Below are 24549 nucleotides of genomic sequence, written 5' to 3'. Positions count from 1 at the left end.
TCTTTCGGTAAAGTCACGTAGAAGGGAAATAATAAAATAAAAATAAAACATAATAAAATAATTCTCACGACGTTTCGGCCACAACGCAAGCAGCCGTCCTCAGGTGCTTGCGTTGTGGCCGAAACGTCGTGAGAGTTATATTATGTTTCATTTTTATTATTTTATTACTTCCCTTCTACGTGACTTTACCGAAAGAACCAAGAAGAAGCCACCAGCAGCTTCATCGGGCGGCTTGTGCCCAAATTGTTTACGTGACGAACCTTAACGATTGGCTGTATCGGGTGGTGGTGGGGCTGGTGGGATTAATGACACATTCATTTTCACGCGATCTAACCCCCCCCAAGAAAAACCTTTCATTATGAATAATATTGATCGGGATAGCCCACTGCGACGATGTGTTCAAATTGAAACGACATCTCCGTCGGTTAATTGGACCCGTTTCGTATTTGTATTCTACTCACTGACACATCTTGCCCAGCAAACCACGGGGGTGGTTTTCCACAAGGCCATTTACCGAGCCGTGCCAGAAACCAAGCCTCGATAGCCGCTCGCCCACCCCCCCTCCCTCCCTCCCTCCACGTCGCGCGTCGCAATCTGCCTCGGTGCGAGTGACGTCAGTGGCACGGCACGGCTTCTTGCAGTGGAACAACAACAACAAAGAGCCGTTGCTAGGCACGGGGGCCACCCCGGCAAACGGGCTAAGTGGCAACGGAGGCTCGTGTTCCCCGAATGACTTTGAGGCGCTTACGCAGCGAGTCACACCACCTCAGAGGAGTTTTGATCGCGTCTGGCAAGATAGCACTGCACTACGCGCGCGCGCGCGCGCGCGTGTGTGTGTACACGTGCGTGTGTACGAACGGATGCGCGCGCGCGTGCACACACAAACACACAATGACATGACGTACGCATGCGTATACTTGGCCGACGGTGTACGCACACCACACACACACACACCTAAAATAGTACGTACCGATGAACGCACGCATGCACACAAGGACTCGCACGAAAAGCAACGAAACAAAGATCCCCCGTATAGCCCACGCAGGCTGCTGGGGCAAGTGCTGTCGAGTGAGCACCTCCGTGAAAGCCGGCGCTGGCGGTGCTGCCGGCACCGCGCCCGGCCGCCTTTGTCTCCCCAGTACTGATGCTTACACGATGCACCAAGTACTCATTTAGGGCTGAGCGGACCTCAGGGAGGCACATAACCGGTTCAGATATTCACCACCGGCGATGGCCGCGAGAGGGAATCGAACTCGGGTCGCCGGGTTCGTAGTCGCGCGGGGTGCTAACCGCTGCACCTCCGCTCTCCGTCACGCAAAAACAACGATCCCCCCCCCCCCCCCCTTAACAGACTGTTGGGGCAAGCGCTGTTGGCGAGTAGCACCTATGAAGGCCGGCACGGCACGCGAAGGGGGTGGGTGGCCAGCACCACGCCCGGCCGCCTTTGTCTTCCTAGCGGCGTTGTTAGCACATCCTACTAGGTAATCATTTGAGGCCGAGTCGACCTAGGGGAGGCCCAGGACCGATCCAGATGATTGTCACTGGTGGTATCTACACAAATAGACACTCACACCCACACGCTCTCACACCCTCGCACACCCTCACACAATTCTAGATTTGAAGCTTTCGTGACTGCAAGGATTCAAATTCTTAGGTTTTTTCGGTAAAGTCACCATGTAGGTAAAACATCAAAATTAATGCTGCCTCCGAAACGTCGTGATTTTTATTTTATTTTATTTTTTATTAATTTTGATGTTTTACCTACGTGACTTTACCGAAAACACCTAAGAATATGAACCCTCACACAAACATCCTCACACTCACACCCACAAACTCTCACACTCACACACACGCCCACACTCACACACACTGGCCAACAGCACTTGCCCCAACATTCTGTATGTACCGCCGGCTAAAGACAGGAACCACACGCGCACACACCCATGCACACACGCACACACTCACACACCCACACACCCACACACACACCCACACACACACGCACACACGCGCGTGCCGCTAGTTGGTGAGTTCCACGCTGAGCTCCAGCCGGAGCGCCTGCCCCACCTCCCCCGAGGCACCGCCGCGGTCCCTCTCCTCCCGCAGGCGCCGCAGCTCGCCGCGCTCAAACGCCGCCGTCCCGCCGATCACCAGCGAGTAACTCCCCGGGGTGGCCCTCCTCCGCACCACCCGCAGGAGGGCCGGCCCTGCGGCCGTCGCCGCGGAGGCCCCGGTGGCCCCGGCGGCTCCGCCGGCGTGCCGGATTTCGAAGCACGGCTTGGACCGAGCGCCGTCGGAGCGGGCGACGCTGAGGATGCGGTAGCGCACGTGGCCGCTCAGCGTTTTGAGCGCGGGGATGAGAGCGAGGATGGTGATATCATCATCCTCCTCCAACTCGTCCTTCTCCTCGCCCGCGGCGGCGGCGGCGGCTTCCTGCGTCTTCCGCTTCTTCGTCTTCGCCTGCCGCTCCTCGCCGTCGCTACGGGCGCGGAGCTTGCTGGAGAGTGGCACCCGCAGCCTCATCGGATGGTCCGTGTCCAGGCCCGGCTGGGGACACGTGGTGGGGACACGAGGTGGGGACACGAGGTGGGGACACGAGGTGGGGACACGTGGTGGGGACACGTGGTGGGGACACGAGGTGGGGGACACGAGGTGGGGACACGAGGTGGGGACACGTGGTGGGGACACGTGGTGGGGACACGAGGTGGGGACACGACGTGGGGACACGAGGTGGGGACACGTGGTGGGGACACGAGGTGGGGACACGTGGTGGGGACACGTGGTGGGGACACGAGGTGGGGACACGAGGTGGGGACACGTGGTGGGGACACGCGGTGGGAACACGAGGTGGGGACACGAGGTGGGGACACGCGGTGGGGACACGTGGTGGGGACACGAGGTGGGGACACGTGGTGGGGACACGAGGTGGGGACACGAGGTGGGGACACGAGGTGGGGACACGTGGTGGGGACACGTGGTGGGGGACACGTGAATACCACAGAGATCCAGGCGGTACCGGTCCAGCTCCAGACAGAGGAGTGGCAGCCTCTCCTCCGCAGTGAGCATTCGGAAATTCCATCACCCATAGTGGTTTTTTGTTGTTTCTGGAGGAGCCTCAAGGGTACGGATTCAGTCTCCTGGCTCCGCCAAATGGGGTTTGGCCTGGAGACGCCATAGACGCCTGTCCCCCCCGGGGCCTCCGGCACAAGCTTAGTTACATTTTTAAATCGTGGTTTGGTGGTCATTTATTGAAGGTGGAGGGGTTACAAGCCCCTCGCACCCATCCAAACTCACACACCCACTCATACACTCACTCTCACACTCACAAACTCTCACTCACTCTCAGATGCAGTGGGTTGCCATGCAAATCATGATAGCGTCTCAGATCTGCACGGTGGCGACGGTGATGATGACGATGATGACGATGACCACGGCGACGTAGAAAATGATGTGGCTCATGATGACGAAGAACGCAATGATGACGATGATGATATCCCCGATGACGAATGACGAGACGGTGACGATCATAACATCGACGACGACACTCACGACACTCATGACACTCACGACACTCACGACACTCATGATACGAATGACGACGATTACGACGACCCTCACCTGGCTGGCGACGCCGTCGTCCCCGCGCTCCGTCTCCTCCCCGGCGGTGCCGTTGGCACCGCGGCGGAAGCGTCCACCCTTGGGCACGCCGTTCACCTTGCAGTCGTAGCAGCCCTCGTGCGACAGCTCGTTGCCATCACCGCCGCCGCCGCCGTCACCGTCACCGTCGCCACCCAGGGCGAAGCCCTGGCCGCTGGTGAAACCCATGCCTGACACGCAGTGCCTGGGGGTGGGTGTGGGGTGGGTGGGGTGGGTGGGTGTGGGGGTGCGGTGGGTGGGGTGGTTGGGTGTGGGGGTGGGTGTGCGGGTGGGGTGGGTGGGTGTGCGGGTGGGGTGGGTGGGTGTGGGGTGGGGTGGGTGGGTGTGGTGGTGGGTGGGTGTGGGGTTGGGTGGGTGGGTGGGTGTGGGGTTGGGTGTGGGGTGGGTGGGTGTGGGGTTGGGTGGGTGGGTGGGTGTGGGGTTGGGTGGGTGGGTGGGTGTGTGGGGTTGGGTGGGTGGGTGTGGGGTGGGTGTGCGGTGGGTGTGGGGTTGGGTGGGTGGGTGGGTGTGGGGTTGGGTGGGTGGGTGGGTGTGTGGGGTTGGGTGGGTGGGTGTGGGGTGGGTGTGCGGTGGGTGTGGTGGTGGGTGGGTTTGGGGTTGGGTGGGTGGGTGGGTGTGGGGTTGTGTGTGGGGTGGGTGGGTGTGGGGTTGGGTGGGTGGGTGGGTGTGGGGTTGGGTGGGTGTGGAGTTGGGTGGATGGGTGGGTGTGGGGTTGGGTGGGTGGGTGTGTGGGGTGGGGTGGGGTGGGGTGAGACACGCAGCCAAACGATCTCAAGGACACCGTGACAAAGGTCCCCCACGTAGCTGATTGCGAGCAAAAGCTCCTACGGAAGGCCTAGTCATCATCATCATCATCGTCCCATCCCCCCATCATCGCCTCGCCATCAGCCCCCCATCATCGCGCGTGTGCCATAAGCACGTGCGTGTACGTGCGCACACCTGTTGTACACGCACGTGTACGCACAGGTACACAGGTGTGTACACGTGCGCGTGCGTGTGCTGCGCGCGTCTCGGCCCTCACCCCTGGCCCACGCGGTAGTAGCCGGGGGGGCAGCCGCACAGGTATCCGCCCTCGGTGTTGGGAGCAGCCGTGGCTGCAGGGGTTCCGCGCCGAGGTGCACTCGTTCACGTCGCGGCAGCTGCCGCCCGGCGACTCGTAGCTGTAGCCGGTGGGGCACGCGCACTTGAAGCTGCCCAGAGCGTGTTTGTAGCACCGACGCACGGCCGCACACGCGCGGGTTCACGCACTCGTTCTCGTCTGGCGCGGGGGGGGTGGGGGGGGGGGTAGGTGGGGGGGGTGATGGGGGGGTAGGAGCGGGGGGGGGGTGATGGGGGGGGGGAATTAAGAATTCTTAAGAATCTCTTACCCCCCCCCCCATCCCCCACATTGTTTCCAAATGTCACGGCACTCTGAGGCCTCCCCTCTCCCCCCCTCCCCCTCCCCTCTTCCCCCCTCCCCCCCCTACCCTCCCCCCCTACCCTCCCCCCCTACCCTCCCCCATCCCCTCCCCCCTCCCCTCTCCCCCTACCCTCCCCTCCCCCCTCCCCTCTCCCCTGTCCCCTCTCCCTCCTCCCCTCTCCCCCCTCCCCTCTCCCCCCTCCCCTCTCCCCCCTCCCCTCTCCCTCCTCCCCTCTCCCCCCTCCCCCCCTACCCTCCCCCCCTACCCTCTCCCCCTACCCTCCCCCCCTACCCTCCCCCCCCCCCGCTCACCGATGCACTGGTTCCACTGGTAGTGCTGCGTGTAGCCAGCGGGGCAGGAGCAGCGGTAGCCGCCCACCATGTTCTGGCAGCCGTGCTGGCAGCGGTGGCTCCCACTGCACTCGTCCACGTCTGTGGGGGGGGGGGGGGTGGAGGGGGGGTAGGTGAGTGGGTGGGGGGGTGGAGGGGGGGGTAGATGAGTGGGTGGGGGGGGGGGGTGGAGGGGGGGGGGGGTAGGTGAGTGGGTGGGGGGGTGGAGGGGGGGGTAGATGAGTGGGTGGGGGGGGGGGGTGGAGGGGGGGGGGGGTAGGTGAGTGGGTGGGGGGGTGGAGGGGGGGGTAGATGAGTGGGTGGGGGGCGGGTGGAAGGGGGTTCAGTGGGGAGTTGGGTCGGTATATGGGTAGTTGGGTAGGTAGGTAGCTATGTAGGTAGGTGGGAAGGCGAGTAGGTGGGTGGGTAGGTGAGTGGATGGGTGGGTAGGTGGGTGGTTAGTTGGGTGGGTGGTTAGTTGGGTAGATAAGTAGATGGGTCGGTAGGTGGGTGGTTAGTTAGTTAGTTAGTTGGGTGGGTGGTTAGTTGGGTGGGTAGGTGGGTAGGTGGGCGGGTAGGTGGGAGCGTAGCCTGGTAGGTGAGTAGGTGGCGAGTTGGGTCGGTATATGGGTAGTTGGGTAGGTAGGTAACTATGTAGGTAGGTGGGTAGGTGGGAAGGCGAGTCGGTGGGTGGGTAGGTGAGTAGATGGGTCGGTAGGTGGGTGGTTAGGTAGGTAAGGTAAGGTAGGTGGGTAGGTGGGCGGGTGAGTAAGGTGGGCGGGTAGGTGGGTGGTTAGGTGGGCGGGTAGGTGGGTAGGTGGGGCGGGTGAGTAGGTGGGCATTGAGTACCATCGCAGTTGAGTCCAGACGCGTCGAGGCTGAAGCCGCGCTGGCACTGTTCTGGCAGACGCCCTTCGAGCCACACAGGCCGGACTGCCCCACGCACTCGTTGTTGTCTGTGCAGGGAGGGACCACAGGTGACGGAGCGGGAGAGACAGGGGGGGGTGGGGTTATGCTGTCCGCACACACACACGCTCACTCATTCATTCACTCACTTCCTTGCTGATTCCCTCACTCGCTCGCTCATTCACTCGCTCATTCCCTCCCTCCCTCTCTCGCTGATTCCCTTAGTCACTCACTCGCCCCTTTAATCGCTCACTCCCTCACTCACTCCCTCACTCACTCCCTCACTCACTCCCTCACTCACTCACTCCCTCACTCACTCCATCATTCACTCGCTCCCTCACTCCCTGAGTCCCTCCCTCGCTCGCTTGCTCCATTACTCACTCCCTCGCTCCCTCTCTCACTTGCTCCATCATTCACTACCTGAGTCCCTCCCTCGCTCCATCACTCCCTCGCTCCCTCCCTCACTCGCTCCCTCCCTCGCTCAGTCGCTCGCTCGCTCCTTCAATCGCTCGCTCGCTCCTTCACTCGCTCACTCACTCCCTCACTCACTCCTTCAATCGCTGGCTTGCTCCATCACTCACTCACTCACTCCCTCACTCCCTCACTCACTCCACCATTCACTCGCTCCCTCACTCCCGGAGTCCCTCCCTCGCTCGCTTGCTCCATCACTCACTCCCTCGCTCCCTCACTCACTAACTCACTCCCTCGCTCCCTCTCTCACTTGCTCCATCACTCACTCCCTCCCTCACTCGCTCCTTCAATCACTCGCTCACTCCATCACTCGCTCCCTCACTCCCTGAGTCCCTCACTCGCTCGCTCCATCACTCACTCACTCGCTCCCTCTCTCACTTGATCCATCACTCACTCACTCACTCGCTCCCTCTCTCACTTGCTCCATCACTCACTCCCTCCCTCGCTCGCTCCTTCAATCGCTCCCTCTCTCTCTCTGTCCGGCAGCAGTGAGCGGGTGAGTGGCGAGGGGCCGCTCACCGATGCAGGCCGTGTGGTGCTGAGTGAACCCTGGCGGGCACTTGCAGGTGAAGCCGCCCACCGTGTTGACGCACAGGAACTGGCAGTTGTGCTGCTTGCTGGAACACTCGTCCAGGTCTGCACGTCACACACACACACACACACGCGTCATCACATGCACACACACGTCATCGCACACGTGAGTCATCACACACACACGCGTCATCACACGCACACACACACGTCATCACACACACACGCGTCATCACACGCACACACACACGTCATCACACACACACGCGTCATCACATGCCCACACACACGTCATCACACACACACGCGTCATCACATGCACACACACACGTCATCACACACACACGCGTCATCACATGCACACACACACGTCATCACACACACACGCGTCATCACATGCCCACACACACGTCATCGCACACACACGCGTCATCACATGCCCACACACACGTCATCGCACACACACGCGTCATCACACGCACACACACACGTCATCACACACACATGCGTCATCACACGCCCACACACACGTCATCACACACACACGCGTCATCACATGCACACACACACGTCATCGCACACACACGCGTCATCACATGCACACACACACGTCATCACACACACACGCGTCATCACACACACACGCGTCATCACATGCACACACACACGTCATCGCACACGTGCGTCATCACACACACACACGCGTCATCACATGCACACACGCGCGTCATCACACACGCGTCATCACATGCACACACACACGTCATCGCACGCACACACGCGTGTCATCACACACACACGCATCATCACATGCACACACGCGCGTCATCACACGTGCGTCATCACACACACACACACACGTCATCACACACACACGCGTCATCACACACACACGCGTCATCACATGCACACACACACGTCATCACATGCACACACACGTCGTCACACGCACGTCATCACACACACGTCGTCACACGCACACAGGCCTCACGTTCCCATCCCGTCGTGACCCACCAACCCCCGCCGCCACCCCCTTCCCCCGCGCTCACCCTTGCAGGTCTTGCCGTCGTCCTGCATGACGTATCCGCGGGGGCACGCGCACTGGAAGCTGCCCTCCGTGTTCCTGCAGATGAAGTTGCACGGCTTGGGAGCCTGGACGCACTCGTCCAGGTCTGGGGGGGGGGGGGGCGAGGGGGGGGGGGCGAGGGGGGGGGGGCGAGGGGGGGGGCGGGGGAGGGGCGGGGGGGGGCGGGGAGGCGGGGGGATGTACATCACCGACGTTCGTTGACCATCATCCGCGCTGTCGTCGTTCGGAAACTCGGCGTCGTTACAGCGGTCGGCGGCATCGTCGGTGCTTGAGACGGGTTGTCTCAGGCGTAGTGAGGTCACGGACTCAGCGAGGTCACGGACTCAGCGAGGTCGCGATCTCAGCGAGTTCGCGGTCTCAGCGAGGTCATGGACTCAGCGCGGTGGCCAGTGACTCACGCAGAGACCCATAGACTCACGTAGAGACCGACAGATTCACGCAGAGACCCATAAACTCAGCAGAGACCCACAGACTCACGTAGAGACCCATAGACTCACGTAGAGACCCATAGACTCACGCAGAGACCCGTGGACTCACGCAGAGACCCACAGACTCACACAGAGACCCGTAGACTCACGCAGAGACCCACAGACTCACGCAGATACCCACAGACTCACATAGAGACGCATAGACTCACTAAGAGACCCATAGACTTACGTAGAGACCCATAGACTCACATAGAGACCCATAGACTTACATAGAGACCCATAGACTCACATAGAGACCCACAGACTCACGCAGAGACCCATAGACTCACGTAAAGACTCACAGACTCACGCAGAGACCCATAGACTCACGTAGAGACCCACAGACTCGCGTAGAGACCCACAGACTCGCACAGAGACCCACAGACTCACGTAGAGACCCACAGACTCGCACAGAGACCCACAGACTCACTAAGAGACCCATAGACTTACGTAGAGACCCATAGACTCACATAGAGACCCATAGACTTACATAGAGACCCATAGACTCACATAGAGACCCACAGACTCACGCAGAGACCCATAGACTCACGTAAAGACTCACAGACTCACGCAGAGACCCATAGACTCACGTAGAGACCCACAGACTCGCGTAGAGACCCACAGACTCGCACAGAGACCCACAGACTCACGTAGAGACCCACAGACTCGCACAGAGACCCACAGACTCACGTAGAGACCCACAGACTCACGCAGCAAGTTAGGGGGTGTTGGGGTGCGTGCTAGGGGGAGTGCATGGTGGGTGCGTTCCCGCGGCGTACCGACGCAGGCCGTGCGGGAGAGGTCTGTGGTGTATCCCGGCCGGCAGACGCAGTGGTGCGAGCCCTCCGAGTTGACGCACGTGCCGTGCTCGCACGCGCTCGGCAGCACCGCACACTCGTTGATGTCTGCCGCACGGACGGCCGGGTTGGGGGGAAGGGGAGGGGGGGGGGGCACGGGGTGGTGATGATGACGGGTGGACGCACGAAGAGGTGGAGAGAGAGAGAGGTGGAGAGAGAGAGAGGTGGAGAGAATGAATGAATGAATGAAATGAAACTTGAATGAGAGGGGGGAGCGGGAGTCAATCTGTCTGTCTGAACCGGCTCAAGGCCTCCCGTAAACCACGTGACTTCTGCGTTGTCACCCCCCCCCCCCCACTCTGAACCCCTCCCCTCTCTAACTGCCACCGCGCACTGTGAAAACAGACTCTCCACTCTGTTGGTGCAGCCCGGTCCGTGTGGGCACAGCTTGCTAACCGCTGCACCACCACTCTTGCACTCCTATACACTCCTTATACTCTCCTGCGCCCCCCTACGCCCCCCTACACCCCCCTACACTCCCTACACCCTCCTACACCCCCTACACCCCCCTACACCCCCTTACACCCCCACACCCTCCCAAACCCCCCTACACCCTCCCACACCCCCTACACCCTCATGCACCCTCCCACACCCCCCTACACTTCCTACACCCTCCTACACCCCCTACACCCTCCTACACCCTCCTACACCCCCTACACCCCCTACACCCTCCTACACCCCCTACACCCTCCTACACCCTCCTACACCCCCCTACACCCCCCTACACCCTCCCACACCCCCCTACACCCTCCCACACCCTCCCACACCCTCCTACACCCTCCTACACCCCCCTACACCCTCCCACACCCCCCTACACCCTCCCACACCCTCCTACACCCTCCCACACCCTCCTACACCCTCCTACACCCCCCTACACCCTCCCACACCCTTCCACACCCCCCTACACCCTCCTGCCCTCTCACCGTGCCCGTCGGTGCTGTACCCCGGGCCGTGCGGGCACAGCTTGCTAACCACTGCACCACCACTCTCACCGTGCCCGTCGGTGCTGTACCCCGGGCCGTGCGGGCACAGCTTGCTAACCACTGCACCACCACTCTCACCGTGCCCGTCGGTGCTGTACCCCGGCCCGTGCGGGCACAGCTTGCGGAAGGGCGCCGTGCCGGGCAGCGGGCAGAGCTCACAGCCGGCGCCCCAGCCCCTCCCGCCGGAGCAGCAGCAGCACTGGGACCTGCTGACGAGCTCCGGGCCGCTCGACGTCACCTGGCACAGCGACTGCAGCACCTCCGTGAAGCAGAAGCCCTGGCGGTTGTCTGCCGCGGAGAGAGACGGCGCAACTCGCGCAACCCGCGCAACTCGCGCAACCCGCGCAACCCGCGCAACTCGCGCAACTCGCGCAACTCGTGCAACCCACGCAACCCGCGCAACCCGCGCAACTCGCGCAACTCGTGCAACCTGCGTAACCCGCGCAACCCGTGCAACCCGCGCAACTCGCGCAACTCGTGCAACCCACGCAACCCGCGCAACCCGTGCAACCCGCGCAACTCGCGCAACTCGTGCAACCCGCGTAACCCGCGCAACTCGTGCAACTCGCGCAACTCGTGCAACCCGCGCAACTCGCGCAACTCGTGCAACCCGCGCAACTCGCGCAACTCGTGCAACCCGCGCAACTCGCGCAACTCGTGCAACCCGCGTAACCCGCGCAACTCGTGCAACCCGCGCAACTCGCGCAACCCGTGCAACCCGCGCAACTCGCGCAACTCGTGCAACCTGCGTAACCCGCGCAACCCGTGCAACCCGCGCAACTCGCGCAACTCGTGCAACCCGCGTAACCCGCGCAACCCGTGCAACCCGCGCAACTCGCGCAACTCGTGCAACCCGCGCAACTCGCGCAACTCGTGCAACCCCCGTAACCCGCGCAACTCGTGCAACCCGCGCAACTCGCGCAACCCGCGCAACTCGTGCAACTCGCGCAACCCGCGCAACCCGCGCAACCCGCGCAACGCCCCATGCGGCCATGCAACTGCAACCTGCGCAAGCCGTGCGAGCTCGCAGACTGCAACCGCACAAACTGCAGCGGCGAATGTGCGGAACGCAAACGCTCAAGCGCACGACTCAAACAATTTTCGTGGTTCTTTTGGTAAAGTCACGTAGAAGGGAAATAATAACGTAATAAAAATAAAACATTATATATATTGTACATAATATTTATTTATTTAGGGAAATAATAAAATAATAAAGATGAAACATATTAATTTTACATAATATTTATTTATTTAGGGAAATAATAAAATATAAAAAATAACACATATTTCTTTTATTTTTCTTATTTTATTGTTTACCTTCTACGTGACTTTACCGAAAGAACCAAGAAGATGAATCCCTGCAGTCGCGAAAGCTTTAAATCGAGACTAATTTTTTTTTATTTCACCAGGTAAACCTCCGCTGAGCTTTCATTAAACTCACTCTGTTGTTGTAGTCGTCGTTTTTGTATTCCCAAATCTTGTAACTCAATTTGAACCCACTTCCCAATGTGGTATCGACTGAAAACATCGTATACTTATGTCATACTGATGACAATACTATATTCCATCATAAAAACATATATCTTTTTTTAAACATTCTTTTTCATATCTTATGTTTCGGCTTGGCTCTAATTGTCCACGCTCAACTGACGTCTGTAATTGGCCACGGTCCCTTACGTTGTAGCAAGCTTCGGGGCCACTTCCTGGAGTCGTGGAGTTTTTCCATTACTAGTACATTCATAAAAGCGTGTTTTTAAAAAAAAAAATTTAAATGCTACTTTTTTCAGAAGCTCCAATGAAGGCCGGAACGGCACACGAGGGGGTTGGTGGCCAACACCACGCTCGACCGCCTTTGTCTCCCCAGTGGCGATGTTTACACACCGCACCAGGTACTCATTTCAGGCTGAGTCGACCTAGGAGAGGCCCAGGACCGGTTTAGATAATCGTCACTGTTGGTGTTGGCCATGAGCGGGAATCGAACTCGGGTTGCTGGGTTCATAGCGCAGCGCGCTAACTGCTACACTACACAGAGGCACACACATACACAGACGTAGACACACACACACACAGGCACACACACACAGACGTAGACACACACAGGCACACACACAGACACACAGGCACACACACAGACACTCACACACGCAGACACACACACAGGCACACACACACAGGCACACACACAGACACACACACAGGCACACACACACAGACACACACACAGGCACACACACACAGACACACACACAGGCACAGACACACACACAGACACACACACAGACACACACACACACAGACACACACACACAGGCACACACACAGGCACACACACACAGACACACACACAGGCACACACACACAGACACACACACACACAACAACAACAACAACAACCGCCATTCGCCACTAAGTGGCGGTGACGTCACCACGACGCTTGTGCCAGGCCATGTGCACCCTGAGGCCACGTGAAGTGTCGAACGCCCGCTGGCAGGAAGTCACGGGGCAGACCCAGGTGCCACGGGTCGACTGACCGAGATGACCGAGATGACTGGCTGATGCACCACCTGTGCCCCCTACTGTGCCAACTTGCTGTGTTTTAGCCACCCGGCGCTCCGCTCGTTGTTGTGAGCGTCGCTCCTCCGCCCTCCGTTGTTGTTGGAGGGCGACTGCCTCCAACTGCCCAGTAGCGTCCTTCACGAGCCTCCTCCATTGAGGCCGATCTTGACACCGCTGGTACCAGTCATCGGCAAGTCCACTCAGCTCCACGTCCTCCTGTACCACATCACTCCATCTCTTCTCTAGCCCGTGCCGCGCCCGTTTAGCCCCCTCGATCCTGCCGAACAAAAGCTGTTTAGGCATGCGGTGGCTGGGCATGCGGGCTACATGACCCAGCCAACGCAGCCTTGCCTGCCGGAGGAGCTCACTGATGGGACTTTGCCCAGATCTTTCAAGGACTTGTGAGCTCCTCACACAATCCAGCCTGGTTAAACCCAGGATGGATCGTAGGCAGGCCAGCCTAAATGTTTCCAACCGGCGAAGATGCTCCACTAGGGGGGTCCACGTTTCGCAAGCGTAGAGAAGGGAGGGAATGACCGTGGCCGTGAAGACCTGAAGCTTCGTGCGGAGCGACAGACCAGGTAGCTTCCACACAGCGTTACGCAACCGATGAAAAGATATTGCCGCTCGACTGATTCGGAGTGAGACCTCTGCTGATAAACTGGAGCCGGTCATAAGCACACTGCCCAGGTATGGGAAACTCTCCACTCTCTCCACAACTGCCCCATCACCGATTGAGAGTTGTGGGGGTGGAGTGCCCGATGGTACAAAATACCCAGGCAGGTGCTTAGTTTTGGTGGGGCTGATGGTAAGGCCCCACCTCTTAGTGGCACGCTCCAGTCTCAGCAGCAGCGTCTCCAACTCCTCTTCTGAATGAGCAGCTATTACCAAATCATCGGCATACATAACGTGGTTGACCAATAGGGAGCCATCCCTTGATCGCACCCGGGCGTCGATCAGCCTCCCATTATATCTGTACCAAATGGTAATTCCCCCGGTACAGCTATTGAAGGCTTCACGAACTACGCAGTCGAAATAGATGTTAAATAATGTGGGAGCCAGAGGACATCCCTGTCGCACCCCAAGGTGTACAGGGAAAGGCTCCGACTCCCGGCCACGTAGTTTTACCCGGGCCCGCTCACCATCATGAAGGTCCTTAATGATCGTGAGCAGAGGGTCAGGGACTCCGAAAGCACGAAGAACAACCCAGAGCCCAGTCCTACTGATGGTATCATAGGCCTTGACCAGGTCAATAAAGCAGAGATGTAGGTCTTTTTGGAATTCCCTACACCTCTGCTGTAGCAGACGGACAGAAAATATGGCATCTGTGCAGGACCGCCCTTTCCTGAAACCGCATTGGGGCTCCGCAAGCCTCTCCTCAGCGTGCCTAGCAAGGCGATGTTGAATAATCCTTGCCAGGACCTTACCCGGCACACTGAGGAGTGAGATGCCCCTGTAGTTGTTACAGTCGGTACGGTCCCCCTTCTTAAAGAGGGGGACCACCAGGGCATCCTTCCAGTCTTGCGGAACCCGTCCAGTGGTCCAGACTGTTGTTATGATGTCATATAGGGCAGTCTGTGCACAGACGCCACCCTCCCTCAGCATTTCGCTTGGGAGATCATCTCTGCCCGGTGCCTTCCCTGGTCTCAGACTCCGGATCGCCCTCAGTACTTCCTCAACAGATGGTACCTCAGCCAGCCACTCACAGGGGGTGACCTCTTCCAATATTTGAGGCACCGCAGCCTCAGCAGGGTTATCCCCACTTTGTGCCATGATGTTTTCCTGGCTGAGAGATTTTCCCTCCCCCAGGACCTCACAGAAATGCTCAGCAAATCTGCAAACCTGTTCCTGGGGGTCGGAGATTGGATCACCGTTTTTTCCTCTAATGATGGTAATAGGTGTGGCGCTGCAGGTTATTTTTTTGATGGAGTTAAATAGTGATTTGTGATCGCGGGCCACTGAGGCAGACTCCATCTCCTCAGCAATCCGCGACCACCACCCATCCTTACAGCGCCTTACGGCTCTCCGAACCTCCGAGCAAAGGCTGCGGTAAACCTCCTCATTCTCTGACGTGGGATGCTGTAGGCGATGAGAGTGGGCCTGTCGCTTTTTCTCAATTAACCTGAACACCTCCTCCGTCAGCCAGGGTTTCTGGGGAGGTCCGGACCGCGTACCCAAAGCAGCCATTGCAGCTGCATGAGTCACAGTCTTAAACCTCGCCCATTTACCCTCGACATCAGGTGGAGTGGGGGACGATGCCAACCCCAGCTGCAAGCAATGATGAAATTCTCGCTTGCAACTTTCATCAGCTAGCTGAGACCAGGCCACTTTTGGTTGGAATGGGGTCCTGGGTGTACACCCACCACCGGAGTGGAAGAATGGCAGGCGCATCTTACAGATGACTAGTCGATGGTCAGAGGTCAGATCAGCTCCACGGTAGGTCCTGGTGTCAAGGACATGGGCTCGCATCCGCTGGTCCGTCACTATGTAGTCCAGCAGATGTTCTTGCTTGGACCCGGCATGCATCCATGATGTTGTGTGGATGCGCCGATGCCGGAAGAGCGTGTTGGTAATTACAAGCCCATGGGCTGCACAAAAATCTAGCAGCCTCCTACCGTTATTATTGAGCTGATCTGGCCCATGCCTTCCAATCACTCCAGACCAGGTGCCAGCATCATGACCAACTCGGGCATTGAAGTCACCCAACAAGATGACTCTGTCCCGAGTGGCCACTTTAGCCAGCACCTGTGACAGGAGGTCATAGAAAGCGTCTGACTCATCGGCTTTGCCTGCATCCCTCCACGGATGTTCGTCTTCGGTGGGGGCATAAGTAACCACGACCACCACTCCTCGCCTCTGGTTGATGGGAAGGCGAGCCCAAAGTATCCTGGGGCTTACAGCTTCCCACACCTCACCGCCACGCTCCCACGCCCCCTTCATTCTTTTGTTCAGAAGAAGAGCCACACCCTGTTGTTTGGCAGTCTCCTGCCCCGAGTAGAGGACTGTCCACCCCTCATGGTGGCAGGAGCCAGAACCGGTCCACCGGACCTCCTGAATGCCACAGAGATCCAGGCGGTACCGGTCCAGCTCCCGACAGAGGAGTGGCAGCCTCTCCTCCGCAGTGAGCATTCGAACATTCCACGTGGCCATCCGCAATGGTTTTTCGTTGTTTCTGGAGGAGCCCCGAGGGTGAAAATTCAATCTCCTGGCTCCGCCAAATGGGGTTTGGCCAGGAGACGTCATAAAAGCCTGACCCCCCGGGTCCTCCGGCACAAGCTTATTAATTACAGGTTTATGTTTAATTCGTAGTTTAGTGGTGGTTAATTGAAGGTGGAGGGGTTACCAGCCCCTCGCACCCGTCCAGAGCCCCCGTTTAGCCACTGTGGTGGTCACAGACGCCATGAGGGGAGAGGCCAATGGGCATTGGCCCTCCCCCCACAGCACTGCCCACGACAGTGTTGCCCGTCCGGCACCGCGAGGAGGTAGGAGGTTGTTTTGCAGGCACACACACACAGGCACACACACAGACACACACACAGGCACACACACACAGACACACACACAGGCACACACACACAGACACACACACAGGCACAGACACACACACACACAGACACACACACAGACACACACAGACACACACACAGGGACACACACAGACACACACACAGACACACACACAGACACACACACAGACACACACACAGACACACACACAGGCACACACACACAGTCACACACACACAGGCACACACACACACACACAGACACACACACAGGCACACACAGACACACACACAGGCACACACACACAGACACACACACAGGCACAGACACACACACACAGACACACACAGACACACAGACACACACACACAGACACACACACACAGACACACACACACAGTCACACACACACAGACACACACACACAGACACACACACACAGACACACACACAGACACACACACACAGGGACACACACAGGGACACAGACACACACACAGACACACACACACAGACACACACACACAGACACACACACAGACACACACACACAGACACACACACAGGGACACAGACACACACACAGACACACACACAGACACACACACAGACACACACACAGGCACACACACACAGACACACACACAGGCACACACACACAGACACACACACACAGACACACACACAGACACACACACAGACACACACACACACACAGACACACACACAGACACACACACACAGACACACACACACACCGCCGCTGCGTTACCGATGCACTCTGTCTGCGAGGAGTCCGAGGTGAACCCATCCTGGCACTCGCAGCGGTAGCTGCCAAACGTGTTCACGCAGCCGCCATGCTCACAGATGCCTGGCCGTGAGCGGCACTCATTCTCATCTGGGGGGGACAGGGGAGGGGGGGAGGGGGGGAGGGGAAGAGGGGAGGGGAGGGGAGAGGGGGGAGGGGAGGTGGGGAGAGGGGAGGGGGGAGGGGGAGAGGGGAGTGGGAGGGGAGGGAGAGGGGAGGGAGAGGGGAGGGAGAGGGGGGGAGAGGGGGGGAGGGGAGGTGGGGAGAGGGGGGGAGGGGAGGTGGGGAGAGGGGGGGAGGGGAGGTGGGGAGAGGGGGGGAGGGGAGGGGGGGAGGAGGGGAGGGAGGAGGGGAGGGAGAGGGGGGGGGAGAGGGAACATGTCAACTCAGGTGGACCGAAGATTGTGATTGACGTGTGGTGGTGGTGGTGGAGGTGATGGTGGTGATGGTGGTGGAGGTGATGGTGGTGATGGTGGCGATGGTGGTGGTGGTGATGGTGGTGGTGATGGTGGTGGTGATGGTGGTGATGGTGGTGATGGTGGTTATGGTGGTGGTGGTGGTGGTTGTTGTGGTGGTTGTGGCGGTAGTGGTTGTGGTTCTTGTGGTTTTAGTGGTGGTTGTGGCGATAGCGGTTGTGGTTGTCGTGGTGGTAGTGGTGGTTGTGGCGGTAGTGGCAGTGGTGGTTGATGGTGGTAGTGGAGGTTGTGGTGGTTGTTGTGCTGGTAGTAGTGGTAGTGGTGGTGGTAGTTGTGGTGGCAGCGGTTGTGGTGGTGGTAGTGGTGGTTGTGGCGGTAGTGGTAGTGGTGTTTGTGGCGCTAGTGGTGGTGGTAGTGGTGGTGGTTGTTGTGGTGGTTGTGGGACCGCCGCACCGATGCAGCCCTCCCCGTCAGGTCTGCGCAGCATCCCGGCGGGGCAGACGCAGATGAAGGTGCCGATGAGGTTCTTGCAGAGCATGGCCCTGGACGCACAGCGGTGGAGACCCTCCTCACACTCGTCCTCGTCTGGGGGCACAGCGCATCCAGCACGCTCACACTCACTCACACTCACACACACTCACACACACTCACAGATACTCACACACTCACACACACTCACAGACACTCACACACTCACACACACAGCGGTGGAGACCCTCCCTCACACTCGTCCTCGTCTGCGGGCACAGCGCATCCAGCACGCTCACACTCACTCACACTCACACGCTCACACTCACACACACTCACACACAGACACTCACACACTCACACACACAGCGGTGGAGACCCTCCTCACACTCGTCCTCGTCTGGGGGCACAGCGCATTCCAGCACGCTCACACTCACTCACACACACTCACACACACACACTAACACGCTCACACTCACACACACTTACACGCTCACACTCACTCACACACACTCACACACAGACACTCACACACACTCACGCTCGCACGCTCACACTCACACTCACTCACACGCTCGCACTCACACACACACAGACACTCACACGCTCGCACTCACACGCTCGCACTCACACACTCACACACAGACACACTCACACTCACTCACACACAGACACTCACACACACTCATACACACTCACACACACTCACACACTCACGCTCACACGCTCACACTCACACACACACACTCACACACAGACACTCACACACAGACGCACAGCGGTGGAGACCCTGCTCACACTCGTCCTCGTCTGGGGGCACAGCGCATCCAGCACGCTCACACTCACACTCACTCACACGCTCGCACACTCACTCACACTCACTCACACTCACACACACACAGACACTCATACGCTCTCACACTCACACACAGACACACTCACACTCACTCACACTCACACACAGACACTCACACATACACTCACACTCACTCACACAGACTCACTCACACACACTCACACACACACACTCACACACACTCACACTCACACATGCTCACACTCACACACACTCACACTCACACACTCACACTCACTCACACGCTCACACTCACTCACACGCTCACACTCACACACACACACTCACTCACACTCACACGCTCGCACTCACACACTCACACTCACACACACTCACACACACACTCACACACAGACGCACAGCGGTGGAGACCCTCCTCACACTCGTCCTCGTCTGCGGGCACAGCGCATCCAGCACGCTCACACTCACACACTCACACTCACTCACGCTCACACACAGACACACAGACACTCACACTCACTCGCACTCACACACACACACTCACACGCTCACACACACACACTCACACACTCACACACACACACTCACACGCTTACACTCACACACACACACTCACACACACTCACACTCACACGCTCACACTCACTCACTCACACTCACAACTCACTCACACTCACTCACACGCTCACACTCACTCACACACACTCACACACAGACACTCACACACAGCCACTCACTCACAGACACACACACTCACACACACACGGGAGGACGCACCTTGGCACATGCGCCCGTCTTCCCGCAGCACGTATCCCGCGGGGCAGGTGCACTCGTACGCGCCGTACGTGTTCACGCAGCGGAACGCGCACAGCAGCGGGTTCTGCGCACACTCGTTCACATCTAGACGGGGCGTGGGGGGGGGGGAAGAGGGTGGGGTGGGGTGGGAGAGTGGGGAGGAGGGGTAAACGAATTAATTTGCAAAATGGGACCTTTTTGGCCAGTATCAAAGTGTCATGACAGGGAGTCAGCCTGCAGTGCGAGTGGACTTGTGGCCACGGGATAATAATATCACGATGCATTTCCTTTGAAAGCGATTGGCCTACTCCAGAGACAGCAGCCTTCTGCGTGGACTCGTCTCGCCAGCAGTGTCAGACCAGAGAACGAGGCGAAAAGGCGGACAGTACAAAGACAATGCCACCACGCCCATCAGAGCATTTTCATTAATTTAACTCGGCAAATGAAAACGCAGATACACGCCGATCTGAGTAGGAGTACAGCTCAGAGCTGCGAGTGCGCGCGTGCGCAGAGGTACGCGTGTGTACGTACGCGCGTGCGTGTGTGCGTGCGGGGAGCGGTGGCGCTGCGGTTAGCGCGCTGCGCTACGAACCCGGCGAGCCCGAGTTCGTTTCCCGCTCACGGCCACACAACGCCGCTAACAATTGTCTAAACTCGTCCTGGGCCTCCCCTAGGTAGACTCAGCCTTCAAATGAGTACCTGGGTGCGTTGTGTAAACATCGCCACTGGGGAGACAAAGGCGGCCGGGCGTGGTTGCTGGCCACCCACCCCCCTCGTGTGCCGTGCCGGCCTTCGTTGGAGCCGCCACTCGCTAACAGCACTCGCCCCCCGACAGTCTTGTCAATAGGCCATGCGGGCGACCTTTGTGGACGTGTACGTGTCGATTTAAAGCTTTCGTGACTGCAGGGATTCATCTTCTTGGTTCTTTCGGTAAAGTCACGTAGAAGGGAAATAATCAAATAATAAAAATAAAACATTATAAAATAATAAAAATGAAACGTAATAAAATAATTCTCGCGTCGTGGCCGAAACGTCGTGAGAATTATTTTATTCTGTTTCATTATTATTTTATTATTTCCCTTCTACGTGACTTTACCGAAAGGACCAAGAAGATGTGTACGCGCGCGCGTGGGGAGTGGGTTGCACGTGTGTGCCGCTACTCGCCAAGAGCACTTGTCCCCCAACAGCCTGTCCAGGCTATAACGGGGACCTTTGCCTTTAGTGGTTGCACATGCGTGTGCGTGCGGGGGGGGGGGGGGTCCTTCGTGTGTGCGCTCACCTTCGCAGTTCATCATGGGGCCCGGCTCGAAGCCGTCGTCGCAGGCGCACTCGAAGCCCCCGCCCACGTTGGAGCACGTGCCGTTGCCGCACGGGTTGCCCACCGAGCACTCGTCCGTGTCTGCGTGGGGCGGGCACGCGGGCACACAGACACGCGGGCATGAGGACACGCGGACACACAGACAGGCAGGTAGTAAAACAGGCAGACAGACAGGCAGACAGGAAGTGAAACAGGCAGACAGACAGGCAGGCAGGTAGTGAAACAGGCAGACAGACAGGCAGACAGGAAGTGAAACAGGCAGACAGGCAGGCAGGCAGGTAGTGAAACAGGCAGACAGGCAGGCAGACAGGAAGTGAAACAGGCAGACAGGCAGGCAGGCAGGCAGGTAGTGAAACAGGCAGACAGACAGGCAGACAGGAAGTGAAACAGGCAGACAGACAGGCAGACAGGAAGTGAAACAGGCAGACAGGCAGGCAGACAGGAAGTGAAACAGGCAGACAGACAGGCAGACAGGAAGTGAAACAGGCAGACAGACAGGCAGACAGGAAGTGAAACAGGCAGACAGGCAGGCAGGCAGGTAGTGAAACAGGCAGACAGACAGGCAGACAGGAAGTGAAACAGGCAGACAAACAGGCAGACAGGAAGTGAAACAGGCAGACAGGCAGGCAGACAGGAAGTGAAACAGGCAGACAGACAGGCAGACAGGAAGTGAAACAGGCAGGCAGGCAGGCAGGCAGGTAGTGAAACAGGCAGACAGGCAGGCAGACAGGAAGTGGAACAGGCAGACAGGCAGGCAGGTAGTGAAACAGGCAGACAGACAGGCAGACAGGAAGTGAAACAGGCAGACAGACAGGCAGACAGGAAGTGAAACAGGCAGACAGGCAGGCAGACAGGAAGTGAAACAGGCAGACAGGCAGGCAGGTAGTGAAACAGGCAGACAGACAGGCAGACAGGAAGTGAAACAGGCAGACAGGCAGGTAGACAGGAAGTGAAACAGGCAGACAGGCAGGCAGGTAGTGAAACAGGCAGACAGACAGGCAGACAGGAAGTGAAACAGGCAGACAGACAGGCAGACAGGAAGTGAAACAGGCAGACAGACAGGCAGACAGGAAGTGAAACAGGCAGACAGGCAGGCAGACAGGAAGTGAAACAGGCAGACAGACAGACAGACAGGAAGTGAAACAGGCAGACAGGCAGGCAGGCAGGTAGTGAAACAGGCAGACAGACAGGCAGACAGGAAGTGAAACAGGCAGACAGGCAGGCAGACAGGAAGTGAAACAGGCAGACAGACAGGCAGACAGGAAGTGAAACAGGCAGACAGGCAGGCAGGCAGGTAGTGAAACAGGCAGACAGGCAGGCAGACAGGTAGTGAAACAGGCAGACAGACAGGCAGACAGGAAGTGAAACAGGCAGACAGACAGGCAGGCAGGTAGTGAAACAGGCAGACAGACAGACAGACAGGTAGTGAAACAGACAGGCAGACAGACAGACAGGCAGGTAGTGAAACAGGCAGTGAAACAGGCAGGCAGTCAGGTGGACGGGCCGGCCGTGTTGCGTGGAGGACGCGAGCGGGCGCGACGCACCGATGCAGTTGACCCCGGAGTAGTCGATGCTGTAGCCGAGGGGACACTCGCAGCGGAAGGAGCCGTCCGTGTTGATGCACTGCCCGTTGGAGCAGGCGCCGGGGCTCTCCACGCACTCGTCCAGGTCTGCCGAGACACGCGGGCGGGGGGTGGGCAAAGACAAAGATTCCCCGTGTAGCCTTAACACACTGTTGGAGCAAGTGCGTTTAGCGAGCAGCTATGAAGCCGGCATGGTGCAGGAGGGGATGGGTGGGCAGCACCACACCCGGCCGTCTTTGTCTCCCTAGTGGCGATGTTTATTACACACCGCACCGGGTACTCATTTGAGGCTGAGTCGACCTAGGGGAGGCTCAAGACCGGTTAAGATCATCGTCACCGGTGGTGGTGGCCGCGAGCGGGAATCGAACCCGGGTCGCCGGGTTCGTAGCGTGGAGACACACGGACAGACACGGGGAGACACGTGCGGGTAGACACGGGGAGATGCGTGGGGACACGCGAGGAGACACGCGGGGACACGGGGAGAGACACGGGGAGTGACACGGGGAGACACGCGCGGGGACACACACAGGGAGACACGTAGGGACACGGGGAGAGACACGGGGAGTGACACAGGGAGACAGACAGGGGGAGACACAGAGACACAAAGGGAGACACACACGGGGAGACACGCGGGGACACGGGGAGAGACACGGGGAGTGACACGGGGAGACAGGCGCGGGGACACACACAGGGAGACACGCGGGGACACGCACATGGACACGGTGAGTGACACGGGGAGACATGCAGAGGGAGACACGGAGACACACAGGGAGACACGCGGGGACACGGGGAGAGAAACGGGGAGTGACACGGGGAGACATGCATGCAGAGGGAGACACGGAGACACACAGGGAGACACACACGGGGAGACACGGGGAGAGACACGGGGAGACACGTGGACACGTCGGAACGTAAAGGGGATATCGCCGGCAATGCGCCCCGTCTCACCAGAGCTGGGGAGGCTCAGCAGGCTTCAGCCTGGACGGCCCCTTAGACGGGCGAGCGCCGTGCGCAACGGGTCACTCTGGGCCCGCTGCGGTGCCGTTGCGCCGTACTTCTGTGCTCCCCCACGTCCGCCAACCCGCGCCCGACCGGCGTCGTGAATATGGCCGTACGAGACCTCCTCGACACACCCCCCCCCCCGACCGGCGCGACGTGGGAAGGAAAAGTCCTCATCCAGCAGTGGATTGGGAGGGGGGGGGGGCTGTGCGTGCGTCACGTGACCCACCGACGCGGCTGTCGTCAGGACCAGGGATGATGCCGACGCCCAGGGGACACAGCTCCTGGAAGTCCACACCTGGGCAGCAACACGGGGGGGGGGGGGGGGGGCAACCAGGTGAGAGGTGCGGTGGTCAGGTGCGTGGTGATGCACTGTGTGCGTTGAACTTCTTTCGCACCGTACGTAGCGAACCGCGCTAGTCGGAGGCGCTGGGGGAAGGACAACAAACTAAACACGATGCCAGTCTATGGGTCTCTGTGTGGTGAGTCTATGTGTCTCTGTGTGAGTGAGTCTATGGGTCTCTGTGTGATGAGTCTATGGGTCTCTGTGTGGTGAGTCTATGGGTCTCTGTGTGGTGAGTCTATGGGTCTCTG

At 58.8% G+C, this 24549-nt stretch overlaps 1 protein-coding gene across 1 annotated transcript in view; it reads right to left on the bottom strand.

The window, feature by feature from the left end:
* Positions 1 to 579: 579 nt before the first annotated feature.
* Positions 580 to 24549, bottom strand: part of LOC144950733 (fibrillin-2-like) — an 83473-nt gene continuing 59503 nt past the window's right edge. Inside the window, 18 exon segments of the mRNA XM_078880805.1 lie at positions 580 to 2547; positions 3619 to 3841; positions 4679 to 4737; positions 4739 to 4870; positions 4872 to 4915; positions 5369 to 5488; positions 6236 to 6283; positions 6286 to 6342; positions 7283 to 7399; positions 8344 to 8466; positions 9628 to 9753; positions 10767 to 10976; positions 17524 to 17649; positions 18429 to 18560; positions 20038 to 20160; positions 21335 to 21454; positions 22918 to 23043; positions 24185 to 24253. Coding sequence (XP_078736931.1) covers positions 2020 to 2547; positions 3619 to 3841; positions 4679 to 4737; positions 4739 to 4870; positions 4872 to 4915; positions 5369 to 5488; positions 6236 to 6283; positions 6286 to 6342; positions 7283 to 7399; positions 8344 to 8466; positions 9628 to 9753; positions 10767 to 10976; positions 17524 to 17649; positions 18429 to 18560; positions 20038 to 20160; positions 21335 to 21454; positions 22918 to 23043; positions 24185 to 24253 — 2483 coding nt within the window. The 3' untranslated portion in view covers positions 580 to 2019.

Source organism: Lampetra fluviatilis, chromosome 59 (genome assembly GCF_964198595.1).
Source record: "Lampetra fluviatilis chromosome 59, kcLamFluv1.1, whole genome shotgun sequence".
In the NCBI taxonomy this organism is placed as follows: Eukaryota; Metazoa; Chordata; class Hyperoartia; order Petromyzontiformes; family Petromyzontidae; genus Lampetra; species Lampetra fluviatilis.
Note: the sequence above shows the minus strand (reverse complement) of the source record. Positions and strands in the feature narration are given on the sequence as shown.